The following is a 22,024-nucleotide window of genomic DNA, read 5'->3' on the forward strand; positions in this document are numbered from 1 at the left end:
AGGCATGAGAAAGTGTCACCTTTTATAAGGAAAATGCAAATCAAAATGACAATGAGATCCAATCTCACACCAGTGATAATGTTCTACATCAAAATGACTGGGAACCATGAAAATTACTTGTAAGTGGATGAACATGGAGAGTATCAGGCTAAGTGAAATGAGTCAGAAAGAGAGGGACAGACATAGAATGACTGCACTCGTTTGTGGGATATAAAATAACATATTATGAGACTAACACCCAAGGACAGTAGAGACAACGGGAGGAAGTTTGCTCCATGGTTGGAAGCCTGCCTCATGAGCTGGGGGAGAAGGTAGCCAGAATAGAAAAGGGATCACCAAGTCAATGATGGTTGGAAGGATCGGTCAGAAAGGGAGATGTGTGCTGAAAGTAGATAAAGGATCAAACATGATGGAAATTGTCTGCCTTAGAGGTAGAGGGAGGGGTGGGATGGGACAGGGGAGGGACACTGGGGACATGGTGGTGGAAAATGTACACTAGTGGAGGGGTGGGTGTTTGATCATTTATTGACTGAAACTCAAACATGAAAGCTTTGTAACTGTAGCTGACACTGACTCAATAAAAAAAAATGATAACTGGAAACAAGCAGGGTTAGTGAGAATGTAGTGGGATTGCCAGTGTTTATTTATTTTTTTATTTTATTTTTTTTAATTTTTTATTGTGGAAAGTTACAAAGTTACAAAGTTTTCAGGTTTAAATCTCAGTTATACAATGCTCGAATACCCATCCCTTCACCAGTGCTCATATTCCACCACCAAGAATCCCAGTATAGCTCCACCCCGCCCCCTCACACCCCAACCCCCCCCACGCCCCTAGCCCCCCCACCCTGCGCCCCCCCCGCCTGTGTAACTAATAAATTTCACTTTACTTTCACTTTGATTGCATACAATATTTCAACAAAACTCACTATTATTGTTTGGAGAGTCTCTCCCCTAAAGTCAGACCTGCTGAAAAGGAAGCATTAGATAATTTGTTTTCCATTGCTGAGGATGAAGAAGTATGAGGTCGAGTGACCACACTTAGCGGCCTCTCAGTTTTGGGTTTCTGTAATTTAGTATTTTAGTAACTAAGTCCAGAGAGATATCTGCCAGAAGTTGCATCGTTGCCAACTTGTACTTCTCAGTTACATTATATTCCACATATGAGTGCAATCTTTCTATGTCTGTCTCTTTCTTTCTGACTCATTTCACTCAACATGATACTTTCCATGTTGATCCACTTGTATGCAAATTTCATGACTTCATGTTTCCTGACAGCTACATAGTATTCCATTGTGTAAATATACCAGAGTTTCTTTAGCCAATCATCTGTTTTCGGGCACTCTGGTTTTTTCTATATTGTGGCTATTGTGAACAGAGCGGCAATGAACATGGAAATGCAGATGTCATCTCTACTATACCTTTTTGCCTCTCCGGGATATATTCCCAGGAGTGGTATTGCTGGGTCAAATGGGAGCTCAATTTCTAACTTTTTGAGAATCGTCCATATTGTTTTCCAAAAGGGCTGAACCAGTCGGCATTCCCACCAGCAGTGAAGGAGAGTCCCTTTCTCCCCACATCCACGCCAACACCGGTTGCTTTTGTTTTTGGGGATGTGGGCCAGTCTCTGTGGTGTGAGATGATATCTCATTGTTGTTTTGATCTGCATCTCCCTGATGATTAGTGATGTTGAACATTTTCTCATGTGCCTCTTAGCCATTCGGATTTCTTCTTTGGAAAAGTTTCTGTTCATTTCATCAGCCCATTTTTTGATCGGGTTGGCAGTTTTCTTCTTGTGGAGTTCAACCAGTGCATTGTATATCCTTGTTATCAACCCTTTATCGGATGGGTACTGCATAAATATCCTTTCCCATTCTGTAGACTGTCTTTGTATTTTGGTCACTGTTTCTTTTGAGTTGCAGAAGCTTCTTAGTTTGAGATAGTCCCACTTATTTATCTTTGTTTTCACTAGCTTAGCCAGTGGCGTGTCAGCTTTGAAGATACCTTTGGCTTCAATGTCATGGAGGGTTTTGCCGACCTTATCTTCAATGTACCTTAGGGATTCTGGTCTGATGTTGAGGTCTTTAATCCAGTTTGATCTGATTTTTGTACATGGTGATAGATGGAGGTCTAAGCCCATTTTTTTGCATGTAGCCGTCCAGTTTTGCCAGCACAATTTGTTAAACATGCTTTCCTTGCTCCACTTCACATTTCTTGCTCCCTTATCAAAGATTAGGTTATCATATATTTGGGGGTGTATGTCAGAGTATTCAACCCTGTTCCATTGGTCTGCCGCTCTGCCTTTGTTCCAGTACCATGCTGTTTTAATGACTACCGCTTTGTAGTAGAGTTGGAAGTTGGGGAGGTTGATTCCTCCCATTTTCTTTTTTCCAAGGATTGCTTTAGCTATTCGTGGGGGCTTATTATTCCATATGAATTTCAGGAGCGCTTGCTCCATTTCTTTGAAGAATGTCAAGGGTATCCCTATAGGGATCGCATTGAATTTGTACAATGCTTTGGGGAGAATTGCCATTTTGACAATATTAATTCTTCCAATCCATGAGCAGGGGATGTCTTTCCATTTCCTCGTGTCCTCTTTTATTTCCTGAAGTAGTGTTTTATAGTTTTCATTATACAAGTCCTTTACCTCCTTTGTTAAGCTGATTCCGAGGTATTTGATTTTTTGAGGCGCAATTGTGAATGGGATTGCTTTTCTCAGGTCACTTTCTTCTCTCTCATTATTTGCATATAGGAAAGCCATGGACTTTTGGGTATTGATTCTATAGCCTGCAACTTTACTGTACGAGTCTATTGTTTCTAGGAGTTTCTTGGTAGAGCTTTTAGGGTTCTCTAAGTATAGTATCATATCATCTGCGAATAGTGAGAGCTTGATTTCTTCCTTTCCTACCTGAATGCCCTTAATGTCTTTTTCTTGCCTAATCGCTATTGCAAGTACTTCCAGTACTATATTGAACAGAATTGGAGAGAGTGGGCATCCTTGTCTCGTCCCTGTTCTCAGAGGGAAGGCTCTTAGTTTTTCCCCATTGAGGACAATGCTTGCCATAGGCTTGTGATAAATGGCTTTGACTATATTGAGGAAGGTCCCTTCTATACCCATTTTGGCTAGTGTTTTCATCATAAACGGATGCTGGATCTTGTCAAATGCTTTCTCTGCATCTATTGATATGATTATATGATTTTTATCTTTTCTTTTGTTGATATGGTGGATTATGTTGATTGATTTCCGGATGTTAAACCATCCTTGCATCCCCGGGATGAATCCCACTTGGTCGTGGTGTATGATCTTTTTGATGAGTTGTTGAATTCTATTTGCTAATATTTTGTTGAGAATTTTTGCATCTGTGTTCTTCAGGGATATTGGCCTGTAGTTTTCTTTTTTTGTGGTGTCTTTGTTTGCTTTTGGTATTAGGGAGATATGAGCCTCATAGAAACTGTTAGGGAGGGTTTCTGTTTCTTCAATTTCCTGGAAGAGCTTGAGAAGGACTGGCAAAAGGTCCTCTTTAAATGTTTGGAAGAACTCACTAGTGAATCCGTCTGGACCTGGGCTTTTGTTTTTGGGGAGACTTTTGATTACCATTTCAATTTCCTTGATGTTAATTGGACTATTCAGGTACTCCAGGTCTTCTTGGTTCAGCCTTGGGAGATTATAGGAGTCGAGGAATTTATCCATTTCTTCTAGATTCTTGTTTCGTGGCATAGAGATTTTCAAAGTAGTCTCTGATGATCTTTTGAATTTCATTGGTTTCTGTTGTGATGTCCCCCTTTTCATCTCTGATTCGGCTTATAAGGGTTCTCTCTCTCTCTCTCTTTGTGAGTATTGCTAGTGGTTTATCAATCTTGTTTATTTTCTCAAAGAACCAGCTCTTGGTTTCATTGATCTTCCGGATTGTCTTTTGGGTTTCCATGTCATTAATTTCTGCTCTAAGTTTTATTATCTCTTTCCTTCTGCCTTGTTTTGGCTCCTTTTGTTGGTCCTTTTCTAAGGTCTTGAGCTGTGAAGTCAAGTTATTTATGTGGGCCCTTTCTTCCTTCCTGAGATATGCTTGCAGAGCTATAAAGTTTCCCCTTAAAACGGCTTTAGCTGCGTCCCACAGGTTCTGGTAGCTCGTGTCTTCGTTCTCATTTGTTTCTAGGTACCTTTTGATTTCTTCCTTGATTTCCTTCCTGACCCACTCATTGTTCAATATCGAGCTATTTAATTTCCAGGTGTTTGATTTGGTTTTCTGCATCTGTCCACAGTTAAGTTTTATCTTCAGTGCATCATGGTCTGAAAAGATAGCTGGTACAATGTCTATCTTGTTGATTCTGTTGAGGTATGTTGTGTGGCCCAGCGCATGGTCTATTCTGGAAAATGTTCCATGTGCACCGGAAAAGAATGTGTATTCCTTTTTTTGGGGATATAAAGCCCTGTATAGAGCTATTAGTCCTCTCTCTTCTATTTCTTCCTTCAAAGCCAGTATTTCATTGGTGAGTTTTAATCCTCTAGATCTGTCCAGAGGAGACAGTGCGGTTTTGAAGTCTCCAACTACTATTGTGTTGCTCGAGATGTCCTTCTTGAGGTCTCTTAGCAGCTGTTGTAGGTATTTAGCTGGTCCCTCATTGGGTGCGTAGACATTTAGGAGTGTGATTTCTTCCTGATGTACACATCCCTTGATTAATAAAAAGTGGCCTTCACTATCCCTTCTAATCTTTTTCAACCTGAAGTCTATGTTGTCCGATACTAGTAAAGCCACCCCGGCTTTCTTGAGGGAGTTGTTTGCTTGCAGGATTGTTTTCCACCCTTTGACTTTGAGTCTGTGTTTGTTCTGGCTATTCAGATGTGTTTCTTGCAGGCAACAGAATGTTGGGTTGAGTCTCTGAATCCATTTTGCCAGTCTGTGTCTCTTAATTGGTGAATTCAGACCATTGACATTAAGGGAGATTATTGTTATGGGATTTTGTTCCGTCTTTGTGCAAGGGTTTGTTGTGCTTGTAGGGGTTGTTCTTGTCTTACAATAGCCCCTTTAGTGCTTCTTTTAGGTTTGGTTTTGAGTCTATGAAGTTCCTGAGCTGTTGTTTATCCCCAAAGTAGTGTATGATTCCTTCTAGTTTGAATGAGAGTTTAGCCGGATAAAGTATTCTTGGTGAAGCGTTGATTTCATTGAGTTTTTTCACTATATCCCACCATTGCCTTCGAGCTTGGAGGGTTTCCTCTGATAGATCTGCTGTGAGCCTAAGGGGTGCTCCTTTGTATGCGATTTCCTTCTTGGACCTTGCTGCTTGGAGTATTGTGTCTCTCTGGAAGATGTCCATCATTGTAACTATGATACGTCTTGGGGTTTTTCTGTTAGGATCTCTTTTAGCTGGCACTCTTTGGGCGCCTTGAATCTGGATGCCTGCATTGTCCAGCTGCGGGAAGTTTTCCGCAATGATTTGTTTGACTGTGTCTTTTTCGTTGGGGTTGGTTCCTTGTGGTTCTGGTAGTCCAATGATTCTAATGTTGTTCCTCTTGAATTCATCCCCTAGGACTCTGATTCTGGCTAGAGCTATTTTGAGGTCTCTTGCCATGGTTTGATGTTGCCTGTAGGCCTCTTGCAGCCCATCTTCAAGCATACTGATTCTGTCTTCGGCTGCAGTCATCCTATTGTTGAGGGAAGCCAGAGAGTTTTTGATTTCATGTACGGAATCCTTCATTTCTTTTTGAAGGTTTTTTATTTCTGCTCTCATTTCTTCCCGTATTTTGTCGGCTGTCTGTTGTATTGTTTCCGCCAGGTCTTCCTTGAAGTTGTCCATCTTTGCATTGAGTTCATTGAACATGTTGAGGATTTCAAGTCTGAATTCTTTCTCAGAGAGGTCAAGTTTGTAGGAAGCGCCCATTGAGGTTTCCGGACTCCTTTGATCATCCTCTGGTTGCAATGGGGATTTTCGCTGTTTCTTCATGTTGTTTGTGGTGATATGAAAGAGGGCCCTTGATGATGAGTGTCCCTGTTTCCTTTTGTTGCGAAAAAGGATTGTGGATAGGCTCAGTTAATAGTGGTTGCCTTTTTACTTGCCGTTTGTAGAACCTGGTCTCCTACTGAGATGTTTCCTTCAGTTCTTATGTGAAGTCTTGTGTTTTATTGTCCTACTGCTTGCGAATAGCTAGGATGTTAGTCTTGGATAGGATGTTGAGGAAATTATCTGCTGCCGCGTTAGCCGGTGCTGGCTAGTAATGAGGCCACGCCCACTTTTCTTAGGCCACGCCCCTGGTGGTTAGGCCACGCCCCTTTCCCACAACCCGACAGCGGTCAACGTGCTGGGGGTGGCGTGCCGGCCACTCGGCCGGCAGTCCGGAGGGGAGGGAAGCCCGGGGTGCTCAGGGCCGCGGAGCAGGCTGGGTCCGGAAGCACCAGTGTTTATTTTTTAAAAAAATGATGGAGACTTCTTTACAAACTAAAGGTAGAGTTTTCATAACAATAAATAATCTCACTTGTTTGCATCTAGCCTAAGAACACAAAAAGATTCATTCAAGATGTAGATGTATGCACGCCAATGTTCAATGCAGCATTGAGTACAACAGCCAGAATGTGGACACGACCCACCTGTCCAAGGGGGATAAAGAAGTTGTGATTTACATACACTACAGAATATAACTTAGCTATAAGCACTGTAGCACTGTCCTCTCATTGCTCGAGTGGGCACCAGTAACGTCTTCATTGTGAGACTTGTTGTTACTGTTTTTTGGCATATCGAATACGCCATGGGTAGCTTGCCAGGCTCTGCCGTGCGGGCAGGATACTCTTGGTAGCTTTCTGGGCTCTCTGAGAGGGACAGAGGAATCAAACCTGGGTTGGCTGCGTGCAAAGCAAATGCCCTACCCGCTGTACTATGGCTCCAATTTAGCTATAAGAAAAGATGAGAATTTGTCATTTTCTGCAACTTGAGTGAAACTGAAGAGTGTCATGTTAGGACAATTAAGTTCGAGGCAAATATTGGATGATGTCACTCATCTGTGGTACACAGAGAAACAGAACAAGAAATAAGGATATAAATGGGAATTTCCTTTCATTCATAAGCTTAGATAAAGAGTTCATGCTAAAGAGGACAGAACCTCAAACAAAGCATGTCATAGATGGGAAAGGAATGTTGCAATAAAAAAATGGGAAGTTTGGAAATGAATGTACATAGCAAATGTCACTTCATCATGAAGATGAAAAAAATCTCAAAGTCTGGTTCTTCAGATATAAACCCTGAAATTTCTGGTAGGTCTTCAATTGTAGAACCATTGTTCCTTTATTCTTTTCTTCCCAAGGAAACTCATCAGCGCCCCCTTGATGTCTTTGTTCCGGAGACTGTAGATGAAGGGGTTCAGCATGGGGGTGACCACCGTGTACATCACCGAGGCGATGGCACTGGGTTGTGAGTTCTGGGTCACAGCAGAGCTCAGGTACACACCCAGGGCTGTGCCATAAAACAAGGAGACCACAGACAGGTGAGATGCACAGGTGGAAAAAGCTTTGTACTTCCCCTGAGCGGAGGAGATTCTACATACAGAAGAAACAATCTTAGAGTAGGAATAAAGGATCCCAGCCATGGGGCCCCCTCCCAGTAGCGCAATTGAAAAATACATTACCAGGTTATTAATGAAGGTGTCAGAACAGGCAAGAAGAAACACCTGGTTGAGCTGGCAGAAAAAGTGAGGGATTTCCAACTTTGTACAGAAGGACAGTCGCAACACCATTAAGATTTCTAATAAAGAATCCAGGGCACTCGTGATCCATGACCCCAGGACCAGCAGCCCACAGACGCGGGGGTTCATGATGACTGTGTAGTGCAAAGGGTGGCAGATGGCCACGTAGCGGTCATAGGCCATCACAGCCAGGAGAAAATTGTCTAACACTCCAAAGAGTAGAAAAAAGTACATTTGGGCAATGCAACCCCCATAGCTGATGGCCTTGCTGTGTGCCTGGATGTTCAGCAGCATCTTGGGGACGGTGGTGGAGGTGAAGCAGATGTCCACGAAGGACAGGTTGGACAGGAAGAAGTACATGGGCGTGTGGAGGTGGGGGTCTGAGCTGACGGCCAGGATGAGGAGCAGGTTCCCCAGCACGGTGATCAGGTACATGGACAGGAAAAGCACAAAGATAAGGGGCTGCATTTCTGGTTCTTCTGAAAATCCTAGAAGAAGGAATTCTAGAACTCCTGTAAGGTTTTCTGATTCCATGCAGTGAGAGAGCTAAAAGAATTGAGTAAAACAATATGATTATTTCTCACATACACAGACGTTCTTTTAGGGGTTATATTTTATTGAGGCATCACGGAATGACAAGATTATGTTGGAAGAAAGTTATAGATATCAAAGACACCAACATTCAGGAGATGCATTTCCTGATTTTGGGATGATTTAAAATAAATACCCAGCTGATGACCTGGCCTAGGGTTGTCTTCTAATCATTGAAGTGGAGAGAACAGTCTGACAGAGATGTCTTCACTGTGTATTCCACACCACAAATACAATGTTTTACCCTTGTGTAACTTACATTATATTTTGACTTGTTCTGTGTTTAGCAGGCAATTTTAAACCTACTTCCTCTTTGTTTTTTTAAAATCAATTTTTATTAAAACACACGGCGATTTACAAAGTTGTACATTATACAGTTGTTAGTGTTTCAACACCACCAGTGTGACCTTCCTTCTACCAATATTACCAGTTTCTCTCCTAGTCCCAACCTGACCCCTTTGGCACATAACAAATTTACTTTATATTGCTTATTCCAAAAAAACTTTAAGAACTGAAAAATAGAATGCTCAGAAAATAAATCAGTAAGGGCCAATGAGTGATTACTATATGACTTTGACAGCACAGCAGCTGGGTGTTTGCCTTTCATGCGGCCGATCCAAGTTCAATTCCTCTGCCCCTCTCAGAGAGCCCAGCAAGCTACCGAGAGTATGGAGCCCTCACGGCAGAGCCTGGCAAGCTACCCGTGCATATTGGATATGCCAAAAACAGTAACAATGTCTCTCAATGAGAGACGTTACTGGTGCCCGCTCGAACAAACCGATGAGCAACGGGATGACAGTGAAAACTAAGAAAATTAAAACCATTTAAAACAATATAAAAATGCCTATTCTCAATTACATCTATGTTTCTCGATTACTGGAATCTAAAGTATACTACATTAAATTCTATGTTATACCTGGACCTCATTATGGTAATAATCATGTCTTACCTGTCATTAATAACATGTTCCAAGCAATTCTGTGTTAATATATTTTGGAGTTTATACAGAATAAGTAAAGCCTACATATATAATTTCCCCCTTATACTTTATATAAACACTGTGGTTTACAAAGTTGGTCATGATGATTTGTTACAGGCATTCAATATTGCAACATCAATCCCACCACCATTACACCTTCCTTCCACCATTGTCACACTTCCTTTTTTAAGTTTCCTTTCACTTAAGGCATGTAATTGCCAGCGCTGACACCAGCATTGATTGTTCAATAGTTAATAAGTTTTGGTCATCAGAACTGGTCCAATTCTTTATTTTTATACGTTTTTATTGAATCACTGTGAGATAGACCATGATAAAGCTGTTTATGATTGGATTTCAGTCATACAGTATTCCAACACCCCTCCCTCCACCAAAACTGGTCCAATTCTTGGATCCTATTGTAGAAACTTCTAGCTGAGTTGGCTGAACAAAAAATATTAGTTCATCCATTCATTAATCACACTAGCATAAAAACCATTTATCATGGTATCTGCTCTCAGCTGGAGGACCTCTCAGATGACATCAGGTCAATGTTCCTGTCTTTTCTTCTGTCAAACATGCATCTCTAGCAACCAGAGAGATAGTACAGCAGGTAAGAAGCTTTTCTTTCATGCACTGGACCTGGGTTCAATCCCCAGCACACCATGTGGTTGCCCCGAGCCCACCAGGACTGATTCCAGAGTGCAGAACCAGGAATAACCCTTGAACATTGCCAGGTGTGGCTCCAAAACCAAAACAAACAAATAAAAATAAAACATGTGTCTCCAAACTCTACATGACTTGTCAACTTATATGGATTAGATTTTCTCTTTTTTTTGTATGGGCCATACCCAGTGGTGTTCAGGCTTACTCCAGGCTCTGTGCTCATGTATCACTCCTAGCAGTCTTGGGGAACTATATTGGGTTCTAAGAATCAAACCAAGGTCAGCTGTGTGCTGCAAGGCAAGTGTCTTACCCACCATACTACTGCTCAGGCCCTCATCTGGGGTATAACTTCTGAGATACACAGAATTCTTGGACCCTATTGTTGAACCTTCCAGCTGGTTTGGCTGAGTATCCCTGAGAGGGTCCCCAGTGCTCAGTTTGGAAATTTCGTCATTCAGAAGACAGGTGACAGTAGGAAAGTGTGCGTATATTGTAGGGCAAAGCCAGCTGGTGACCCAATATGTCATATGATGTCACTGTCAGGATTCCTCTATGAAAAACTAAGAAATCCTGATCACAACAGTCAGTCTTGCAAAACCCTTTGAATGACACATTGTGAATGAAGTTTCACACCATTATCAAGGGACCACCCTAGTGTTTGGGACAGAATAGTGAAGTGTTGGGTGTTGGAGAAACCGTTCAAAGATGGCATTGAGAGCATGGATACTCTTTCACCATTGGCACTATTGACTCTCTGTCCAGCTCAGATTCTGGTGGGGTCTGTCCTGTGACCTGAGGAACATTCAGAGCATTCCCAGTAGAGACAGCTGCCCAGCCTCCTCTAGTGTTGCAGCTAAAATATCTGTGGAAATTTCCCAGTGTCTTATAGGAAAGATCTAGGAAATGAACTAGAGTTTTCCTTAATCATGAAAAAAAATATTTGGTGATTTAGCATGTTTACAGATTCTAAAGATATCATTAAAGCTCATCAAAGGCATGAACAACCATCACACCATGGATGATGATGAAGCATCAAAATCATGAATTGATGAGTCATGAATGATAACTCATGAATTGGCGACAAAATGGACTAAACAATCAGCCCTGCCATAAGTCGGGCTGGTTGTTTAGAGAGACTAGCATTCTGGGTGAGAGGAATGAGCGAAAATGTAGAAAAGAAGTTGCCATGTAGAAACTCTATTTCCCCTCCGAGAATACGCGATATCTGTCTCTCTCACGAGACCTCAGCGGGGGCAGCCTTGCTGCTCATTCTCTGTGACAGGTGTCTTTCATTCCCTGCAGAGGCTGCCTGACAGCTGGACTCACCTGGGTGCAATCCAAGAGGCAGCCTCCGAGTGCAAACACAAATTCCTCCCTGCAGGGTTGATGGCGAGACTGGAGCCCAGACAAGGCAGCAGGAAGGAGAGGAAGCTTCGCTCCACGGACGCATTCAGGGCTGCAAAAGCACCAACCTCGCCCCGTGCATCCCCAGAGTGAACACGCGGAGGGACTGGGCAGAGGCGTATTTACAGCTGCTGTGTTGGCTCATTAGCCTGTTTCCTTTCTCACTCCAGCCTCTGAGAGCGCCCGTTCCCCAGGGGTCACTGGTCCATACAGAATGGAAATTTCCTGCAGGGGCTCATGAGGCAGGAGTGGGTATTAGGAGTCAGGTGTAACCAACTGTGTTTCCTCCTCCCTGCGCCCCTGACTCACTGAGGGGTCGTCTCCCAGAACTGTCCCAGCCCTGGGTGGTCCCAGATCACAATGATGTTGAAGTGGGGCTTAGCTAATGTCCCTGCATCTTCAATGCATCCACACAGCACAGACACAACCCCTGAGATCAACAGAGATGGACCCCAAAGTCCTTCATTCTGTGTCACTTTTACCAAACCAAGGAAGAATTTCACATTACATAAGATGTTAATAAATGTCACTCAATCCCAACTAATCATAACTTTAAAGAGACACTTATATCATTTTATGCCACCTGACCTTATTTAAACACATTTTATTCACCAGTTCATTTAATTTTTATAAAACCTATTTTGTGAAACAAGTCTCATAAATTCCACTTGCTGTTTCATAAATGGAGCTTTAAAACTTTTTTTTTATAAATGTGCCTATAATTCACTTCAACTTGGATGCCACTGAATGATATGCTGGTACAAGTGAAGTAAGTTAGCAGTAGAAGAATCAATACCAAATGATCTCGCTTATCTCTGGCATCTGATAACAGGACCAAGGAATTCAAGATATCAAAAGTGGAACACTTAGATTATCTTTGAACCTAGATTCTAGAAATTAGAATGCCAGGGAAGGAAAGAAATCAAGGAAGTGGTAAGAAGAGGCAGATGGGAGGTAACCGGGTCAGGGGCCAGGGGCCTTGGTGTGGTTTGTGTATGTGTCTAAACCACAGAGCCAACAGAACTGCAAGCCGGAGGTTCAAACCATAGCAACCACACTTAAAAATGTGCCTGTATCTACTGTGCTTGGGTGTCAGCCTCATGTGATGTTATTCTATACTCAACAAATGAGTGCAGTCCTTCTTTGTCTGTCCCTCTCTTTCTGACTCATTTCACTTAGCATGATACTCTCCATGTCTATCCATTTATAAGCAAATTTCATGACTTCATCTCTCCTAACGGCTGCATAGTATTCCATTGTGTAGATGTACCAAAGTTTCTTTCTTTTTTTTTTTTTTGACTTTTTGGGTCACATCCGGCGATGCACAAAGGTCACTCCTGGCTCTTCGCTCAGGAATTACCCCTAGCAGTGCTCAAGGGACTATATGGGATGCTGGGAATCAAACCCGGGTCAGCCACATGCAAGGCAAACACCCTACCTGCTGTGCTATCACTTCAGCCCGTTTCTTTAACCAGTAACTATCTCATGGTGATTCAATATTTTTTTTTAATGTGCCTGTCCAGCGGGCTGGAGCAAATAGCACAGTGGGTAGGGTGTTTGCCTTGCACGCGTCTGACTCGGGTTTGATTCCCAGCATCTCATATGGTCCCCTGAGCACTGCCAGGAATAATTCCTGAGCACAGAGCCAGGAGTAACCCCTGTGTATTGCCGGGTGTGACCTAAAAAGCCAAAAAAAAAATGTGCCTGTCCCAGGGGGAAGGCAGGGGGGCAGGGGGTGCAGGGAACTTGGTGGTAGTGGTCGAGGGAAGTTGACATTGGTTGTAGGGTTTGTGTTGGAACATTGTATGCCTGAAACTCAACTCTCCATACCTTTGAAAATGATGGTAGCTTGAAAGTGTGGTTTTTATCTTTTGGTGATCAGTTGCTGTTTATTCCATTCTCTCCACACACCTGTTCCAGTCTCACTAAGCTTCCCATTGCAGTGTCACATTGGCCCTCATTCCTGTCTCCTCCTGTCCCCCATACTAGTTTCTCCACACTCTCTGTTCCAGTTTCCCTAAGCCCCTCATTCTAGTCTCACTCTGCCCCTCATTTTTTTTTTGCTTTTTGGGTCACACCTGGTGATGCACAGGGGTTACTCCTGGTTCTACACTCAGGAATTACAACTGGTGGTGCTCGGGGGACCATATGGGATGCTGGGATTTGAACCTGGGTTGGCCGCGTGCAAGGCAAATGCCCTACCTGCTGTGCTATCACTCCAGCCCCTGCCCCTCATTCTTATATTTAAAAAATTTTTTTATTAGTGAATCACCGTGAGGTGCAGTAACAGACTTACAGACTTTTGTGCTTGTGTTTCAGTCATACAATGGTCGAGTACCCATCCCTCCACCAGTGCCCATTTTCCACCACCAATGGTCCCAGCATCCCTCCCACCACCCCCAGCCCATCCCCCCATTCCCCACCCTGCCTCTGTGGCAGTCTGCCCCTCATTCTTGTCTCCTCCTGTCTCTCCCACTCATCTCTCCCCACGCTCCTACTCGAAGCCTGGTCTCCCTCTTGTCTCTCACCAAGCCCCCCCACCCTCCGCATTGGGTGTAACTGAATCAACATATAAAGCCCCTTCTGATCACCTGTCAGGCTCAAGGGTGGAAATACCACATAGGGTTTTTTTTCCACTTCTTAGTCCAATAACTTAATTAACATCTTAATTAACATCTTAATTAACATCTTAATTCTACTTCTTCATATTATTTATTTTGTATCGACACAATAAGAGATACATTAGGCTTGTAGGGTGGCTATCCTGGAGACATCTCACTATAGATCTCAGACTATAGTGCTCAGGCCAGATTAATCTTTCCTAACCCTAGTGGGGTCCTAATCTAGATATTACTTTTTGAATCATGACAGACTTTGTCCATGACCATGCTCTTTACTTATAGTTAAGTATTATGGCTCTTTGGCCTGGCCCATTTCCATGCCAGGGTAGCTCACAGCTTGCCCTGGGTCCATCCAGTCCCTCGTTGGGAAAGCTTAAAAGTTTTAAAAATAAATTTGTCTGAAGTTTTATGTGGGTGGGGGGTGGGCAGTGATTAGAGTTCTGTTAGTCAGCAAAGTAGAACCACACCTGTGGCCTCTCTGTCCTGCAAACACATAATTGCTTGACTCCTTTAACTCTCATGACAAGATCTTTATTAGTTTTGCATCTTTGCTCACCTGACAGGATGAAGGTGAATAGGGTGATGAAGAAAAAGCGACTTTGCTTTTCTTATTATGAGTAAACTGGAGCATATTGGGGTTGGAGAGATAGTGCAGCGGGTAAGGCATTTACACTGCACTCAACCAACCCAGGTTTAATCACTGGCACTGCTTAAAGTCCTCCAAGTTTCTGCCAGGACTGATCCTTGAGCACTGCAGGACATGGCACCCCCCAAATCACCAGGAGAATATGAATTTTAGAAACATTCTTTTTTTTTCTTTTTGTCCACTCCCAGTGATGCTCAGGGCTTCCTCCTGACCCTGCACTCAGGAATTATTTCTGGCAGTGTTTGGGGACCATATGGGATACCAGGGATCAAACCTGGTCAGCTTCAAGCAAGGCAAACACCCTTCCTGCTGTACTATTCTCCAGCCCCCATTTGTTTTTATTGGTACCATTAACTTTCCAGGATGGATCCCTCTATTGCTTACTCAGCAATCTTTTGATTATCAAACAATACATCAATAAATTCATGGAGCATCTAGGTCCAGTGGCGCTGGGGTCTAGGCTAAGCTGGATAGGCAGCCAGGGAAACTCAGTTGGAGGTTCTTACCTTTCACTCCTTCTGATGTTTTCCTACACAGTATCTATCACAGGTGAACTCACCTGGCTGGAATTTTGAAAGGAAGGTCTCAGAGCAGAAATACAAACTCCTCCCTGGGAGATAGGTGACAAAGACAAGACAGGAGGATGGAGGGAACTAGTTTCTCAGAAAGAGGCAAGATTCCAAACCAACATGATTTGCCCCAGAGCGAATAAACTGAGGAACTGAGCCGTGGAGATAGTCACAGCGCCCTTGACTGCTTGTTAAAGTCCATTTAATTTCTTACTCCTGCCTCTTGAGGATATGATTTCCCAGAAAGACTACTCAGGACAGGGCAGAAATTTCCTGCAGGCTGTAGATTTCTCAGGAGGCCTTGTTAGGAGTCAGGAATATCCAAATGCAACGCAGACTCTATGATTCTCCTGTTTAACAGAGGGGTCTCCACTCAAGGATGAGTTGGGAATGGAATAACTACATGTGTCCCTGTGGGTCACTGCTTTGGTCAGTAAAGTAGTCAGCAAAGTAGAACCACAAAGGAATATTTTCCCCTCTGGTCTGTTCCCAAGAGGCCAGGTTAGGAGTCAAGTTTATCGTGCTCATTAGTGCTTCACTGTGAACTATCCTGTCTTCCAGAGTTCTAGCCGATCCAGCACCTTTCCCCAAACATGAGTTTGAGCTATGTCCACATTCTAAGACTAAGAGCCTCTGGCTCATTTCACTTAGCATGATACTTTCCATGTTGATCCACCTATATGCAAATTTCATGGCTTCATCTTTTCTAACAGCTGCATAGTATTCCATTGTGTAGATGTACCAAAGTTTCTTTAACCAGTCATCTGTTCTCGGGTACTCGGGTTTTTTCCAGATTCTGGCTATTGTAAACAGTGCTGCAATGAACATACAAGTGCAGATGTCATTTTGACTATACTTTTTTGCCTCTCCTGGATATATTCCCAGAAGTGATATTGCTGGGCCAAATGGGAGCTCAATTTCTAATTTTTTTTTTTTGCTTTTTGGGTCACACCCAGCAATGCTCAGGGGTTACTCCTGGCTTTGCACCCAGGAATTACTCCTGGCAGTGCTTGGGGGACCATATGGGATGCCGGGGATTGAACCCAGGTCGGCCGCGTGCAAGGCAAATGCCCTACCCGCTGTGCTATCGTTCCGGCCCCTCAATTTCTAATTTTTTGAGAAGTGTCTATACTGTTTTCCAAAAGGGCTAAATCAGTTGGCATTCCCACCAGCAGTAAAAGAGAGTCCCTTTCTCCCACATCCGTGCCAACACCGATAGCTTTTGTTCTTTGGATATGTGCCAGTGAAATGAGTCAGAAAGAGAGGGACAGACATAGAAAGATTGCACTCATCTGTGAAATATAAAGTAACAGAATGGGAGACTAATGCCCAAGAATAGCTGAGATAAATACCAGGAGGTATGCTCCACAGCTTGGAAGCCGGCTGCACATGCTGGGGGAAAAGGCAGCTCAGATAGAGAAGGGAACACCAGGTAAAGGGGCTTTGGGGGATCTACTCGGGCTGGCAGATGAGTGCTAAAAGTAGACTGTAGACCAGACATGATGGCCACTCAATATCTCTATTACAAACCACACCACCCAAAAGTAGAGAGAGAGAGCAAAAGGGAATGCCCTGCCACAGAGGCGGGATGGGGAGAGATGGGGTGGGGGTAGGGAGGGATACTGGAATCATTGGTGGTGGAGAATGGGCACTGGTGGAGGGTTGGGTACTCGATCATTGTATAACTGAAACGCAAGCACGAAAGTTTGTAAGTCTACAACTGAACTACATGGTGTTTCACTAATAATTTTTTTAAAGCCTCTGGAATTGCAGGTTTCTGGCATCTTCCAAGCATTAAGTTGTGTTGGGAAAGTCAATAATAACAGAAAACTGGTCTTCCACAATTCAGCAGGGAAGAGAACCATGTTCTTTTGAAATAAAATCTTGGTCTCTTAATTATTTGCTTCAGGTCATATTTACCAAAATTAGGGACTCATCTTATATCAAAAGCTTTATTTGCATCTCATTTAGAAGGTTTCCTTATTTATAATATGTATTGAGATACGTCATGTCAGGTGCATTGATATTTGTAGCTTTGGAAATTGTTTAAATTTCCATGTTGTTTTAATTTTAACATAAACTTTAGTTTTCTTCATTCTATACTTCAAAATTTTTGCTAACTACCTAATAAAAAGATGGGATTGTATGTCTGCATAAGTGTATTTATTTCAAAAAGAATATATGCAAACTTTACATTTTACTCACATACATCTTTTCCTTGAATATTTTGTTTAAACTTAGCAAATTAATCCATACATTGCATTTGTTCTTCCAGAAAACCTGTGAAATTGTGTTCATAGTCCAAGTTATAGTTAAAAATAGAGAAATTAAAGTTCAAAGATTTAACTTGCAAGATTATTAAGTAACAATGAGAATTTGTATGCTTTATTTAAAATATGAAAACAGGGATCCAGGGAGAGAGTACCATGGTAAGATGTCCCCTTTGCAGGTGGCCAATGCTAGTTCAATCCATGGCACTGTCATGATCTCCTAAGCATTGCCAGAAGTGACCCCTGAACACAGAACCCACAGAGCTTCTGAGCACTGCCAGTGTGTTTCAGAACCCAAACGAATACTTGAAAATTGAATCAGACTGTCCACTCAACTTTTGTTTGAGTCTTTGCATTCTAAATATTGAAAAACTTACACCAACTCATTTTTTAAATTTCTAATGAGTCATAAATGGCATATGGCATTGAAGAATGTGTAAAACACAATATAAAGCACTGTAAGCACTGTCATCCATTCATTGTTCATCGATTTGCTTTAGCAGGCACCAGTAATGTCTCCATTGTGAGACTTCTTATTACTGTATTTGGCATATAGAATACACCACAGGTAGCTTGCCAGGCTCTCTGAGAGGACGAGAGGAATCGAACCTGGGTTGGTCACGTGCAAGGCAAATGCCCTACCCGCTGTGTTATTGCTCCAGTCCAAAACACAATATATGTGTAGGAAAATGTGAAAATCTGGGCAATTATCCTTTTCGTCACCCACACTATTTTTTTTCTAGAATCATTAAGAGGGATTTTTAGCAATGTCCCAGTATATAATATAGAATTATTCACTATAGTTATCATGTTGGACTGGAGCAATAGCACAGAGTAGGGTGTTTGCCTTGTATGCAACCAACCTGGGTTTGATTCCTCTGTCCGTCTCGGAGAGCCCGGCAAGCTACCGAGAGTATCCCGCCTACATGGCAGAACCTGGCAAGCTACCCGTGGCGTATTCAATATGCCAAAAACAGTAACAACAGGTCTCACAATGGAAACATTATTGGTGCCCACTTGAGCAAATCGATGAACAACGAGATTACAGTGCTACCGTGATAGGCTACAGTGATCATTTTATAGAGTAGCTCCTCAAAGCTTATTTATCCTATAAGTATATGGTTCATTTTGACCAAAATATTCCATTGCCTTCGCACCACAGTGGGTAGCAACTATAAATCTACTCTTTGTATTTGTACTCTTGGTGTTTAAAGATACCGTATATTTTTGGATCATGGTCTTATTTCACTTAACTTACTTACTCAAAGACCTTCATTGTTGCTACCAATGATGTCATTTCCCTTTTTGTTAAATGCCATTTGTATGTGTGTTATATGCATGCAAGTCCAAATTCATATCTCCATGCCCATCTCCATAGTCGTTCACCAAACTTGCACTGCTGTGCTATCGCTCCAGCCCCATGAATCAATAATTAAATTAAAAAGCAGCACAGTGGTTGGGCATTTGCCTTTCACGCGGCCGACCTGAGTTCAATTCCTCCGCCCCTCTCAGAGAGCCCGGCAAGCTACCGAGAGTATTGAGCCTGCGGGGCAGAGCCTGGCAAGCTACCTGTGCGTATTGGATATGCCAAAAGCAGTAACAATATGTCTCTCAATGAGAGATGTTACTGGTGCCCGCTCGAACAAATTGATGAACAACGGGATGACAGTGATAGTGACAGTGAAACATAAATAGTTGAAAATATTTGTCAGGTTCAAGGTAAGGATCCATCAGTGGAAGTTACGCAGGACCTCATTGATGAGTCAGAAGAAGAACGATTTAAAGAAATGCCTGAAACCAGTCATTTGATTGACCTGCCCACATGTGAACTCAATAAACTTGAAGAAATTGCTGACTTAGTTACCTCAGTTCTCTCCTCGCCTATCCGTAGGGAAAAGCTGTCACTGGCCTTGGAAAATGAAGGCTATATTAAAAAAATACTGCAGCTTTTCCAAGCTTGTGAGAACCTAGAAAACACTGAAGGTTTACACCATTTTATGAAATTATTAGAGGAACCTTATTTCTAAATAAGAGAACTCTATTTGAGGTCATGTTTTCTGAGTGTATCATAGATATCGTTGGATGCCTTGAGTATGACTCTGCTTTGGCACAGCCTAAAAGACATAGAGAATTCTTAGCCAAAACTGCAAAGTTTAAGGAAGTTATTCCAATAACAGACTCTGAACTAAGGCAAAAAATACATCAGACTTACAGGGTAGAGTATATTCAGAACATCATTCTGCCTACACCATCTGTTTTTGAGGAGAAATTTCTTTCAACTCTTACGACTTTTATTTTCTTCAACAAAGTTGAAATGGTCAATATGTTTAGTGGGAAGATGAGACGTTTTTGTCTGAAGTTTTTGCACAATTAACAGATGAGGCTATAGGCAATGATAAATGGTGTGAATTGGTAAATTTTTCAAGGAATTTTATGCATTTTCTCAGAACACTACAACCTCAAAACAGGGATGCATTTTTCAAAACTTTGGCAAAGCTGGGGATTCTTCCTGCTCTTGAAATTGTGATGGATGGGCATGGATGATTTGCAAGTCAGATCAGCTGCTACAGATATATTTTCTTATCTAGTAGAATTTAGTCTATCCATGGTTCGAGAATTTTTAATGCAAGGAGTTCAGCAGAGTGATGATGTAAGTGATACTGTTCCAGTTTCTTGTTAATTACCATAGGATACTGTTTGCGTGTCATGGAAATATAGACATAACTGTTATATTAATCTTTTATGAAACAAAAAAACAAAAAAAAAACAACAAAAAAAGAGAGTCTCTTGTCCCCATGCCTGGCTGTCTTCCCTGGGGCCCCTCGGAGGGGGTGGGCCTCAGTTTCTCTCCCTGCCCCAGCAGAGCTCCCTCAGCCGAAGACCTCCAGAGCCTAGACACAGTCGTGCTCAAGGCCCCTCTCCAACGTTCGGACAAGCCTCACACATGAAGGAACCGGCAGAGGAATCCAGGTGTGTGGGACCTGGTGCTGAGACCTCCAAGCCTGCTCGGATCGGGATTGGGCCTCTTCCACACAGACTCCCCATTTTCCAGTAGCTAGGTGGTCACACCCAGGGACTGCCCCGGGCGCCGTGTAATCCCACCAACAGCCAACATCTAGAGACTATAACACCAAACTCCTGGAAGCAGCCTGGCATCTTATAGCCTAGTTCTCCCTCTGGGAGAACCTGGCAAGCTACCAAGAGTTTCCTGCCCACATGGGAGAGCCTCGCAAACTCCCCGTGGAATATTCACATGCCAAAACCAGTAACAATAATGGGTCTCATTCCCCTGACCCTGAAAGAGCCTCCAATGCGGCATCATTGGAAAGGACGTGTAAAGAGAGGCTTCTAAAATCTCAGGGTTAGGATGAAAGGAGACGTTACTGAGACCCCTTGAGAAATTCGACGATCAACGGGATGATGATGATGATGATGATGATGATGATGATGATGATGATGATGATGATGATGATGATGATGAAACAAAATAATAGAACTCTGATTAAGTGTGGATTTGACAAACCCAGAATATGTACCAGTTGACTTACTCATTAAGATTATAATAGAGGCAGGAAGGGTAGTACAGGTGAGGTGCTTGTCTTGCACACAGCAGACCCGAGTTTGATGCACAACACCCACTATGGTCCTGAGTACTGCCAGGAGGAAGCCCTGGGTACATCAGGTCAGTCCCCCATAAAAATGATTACAATAGAAACAAATTATTTTCTTTAATAATTTTACTGAAGTAACATTGCATTACATTATATATTAGGTTTATGTATGCATGATCCACACGCTGTGCTGGAGTGATAGCACAGGGGGTAGGGCATTTGCCTTGCACGCAGCCAACCCGGGTTCCCCTCTCTGAGAGCCCAGCAAGTGACTGAGAGTATTTCACCAACACGGCAGAGCTTGGCAAGCTCCCCGTGGTGTATTCGATATGCCAAAAACAGTAACAAGTCTCACAATGGAGACATTACAGTGCCCGCTCAAGCAAATCAATGAACAACGGGATGATAGTGATACAAACTGTAAAACTAACTTTCGGATGTGTCAATATTCTAATGTAGTTTGAATAATCAGGAGCAAATTGTTCGATATAAAAGATATTTAGCGCATGACATGATTAAATTTCCATTTATTTGAAAAATATTAGCATGCACACTTTCACTTTTAGAGTACTATTTTTATGAGAATTCTCTGAGTGTAAGAAAATGCTGATAAGTGAATATTTCAGTAACAAGATTATTGTTCCTGGTCACCTTTGGAGGAAATATGTTGGCATGTGTCTTAGTTTTCTTTTTTCCCTTGGAGTATTTTAGTAAAGCACTGTCGAACTGTTGTCCCGTTGTTCATCGATTTTTGCTTGAGCGGGCACCAGTAATGTCTCCATTGTGAGATTTGTTTTTACTGATTTTGGCATATCGAATACACCATGGGTAGCTTGACAGACTCTGCTGTGCGAGCGAGATACTCTCGGTAGCTTGCCGGGCTCTCGAAGAAGGACGGAGGAATTGAACCCGGGTCGGCTGCGTGCAAGGCAAACACCCTACCTGCTGTGCTATGGCTCCAGTCCATTTTTAGTAAAAATAAAGTAAAAATTTTTTAAAAAATT

The 22,024-nt window shown here is 42.6% G+C and overlaps 1 protein-coding gene across 1 annotated transcript; it reads right to left on the minus strand.

Annotated features, from left to right (window-relative positions):
* Positions 1 to 7,246: 7,246 nt before the first annotated feature.
* On the minus strand, positions 7,247 to 8,206 carry LOC101553364 (olfactory receptor 7A10-like). Its single transcript, XM_004614979.2, has one exon. It carries the CDS (start codon positions 8,198 to 8,200, stop codon positions 7,247 to 7,249), a length of 954 nt encoding a protein of 317 aa, XP_004615036.1. The 5' UTR covers positions 8,201 to 8,206.
* Positions 8,207 to 22,024: the final 13,818 nt, after the last annotated feature.

This window comes from Sorex araneus, chromosome 2, assembly GCF_027595985.1.
Source record: "Sorex araneus isolate mSorAra2 chromosome 2, mSorAra2.pri, whole genome shotgun sequence".
Taxonomy (NCBI): Eukaryota; Metazoa; Chordata; class Mammalia; order Eulipotyphla; family Soricidae; genus Sorex; species Sorex araneus.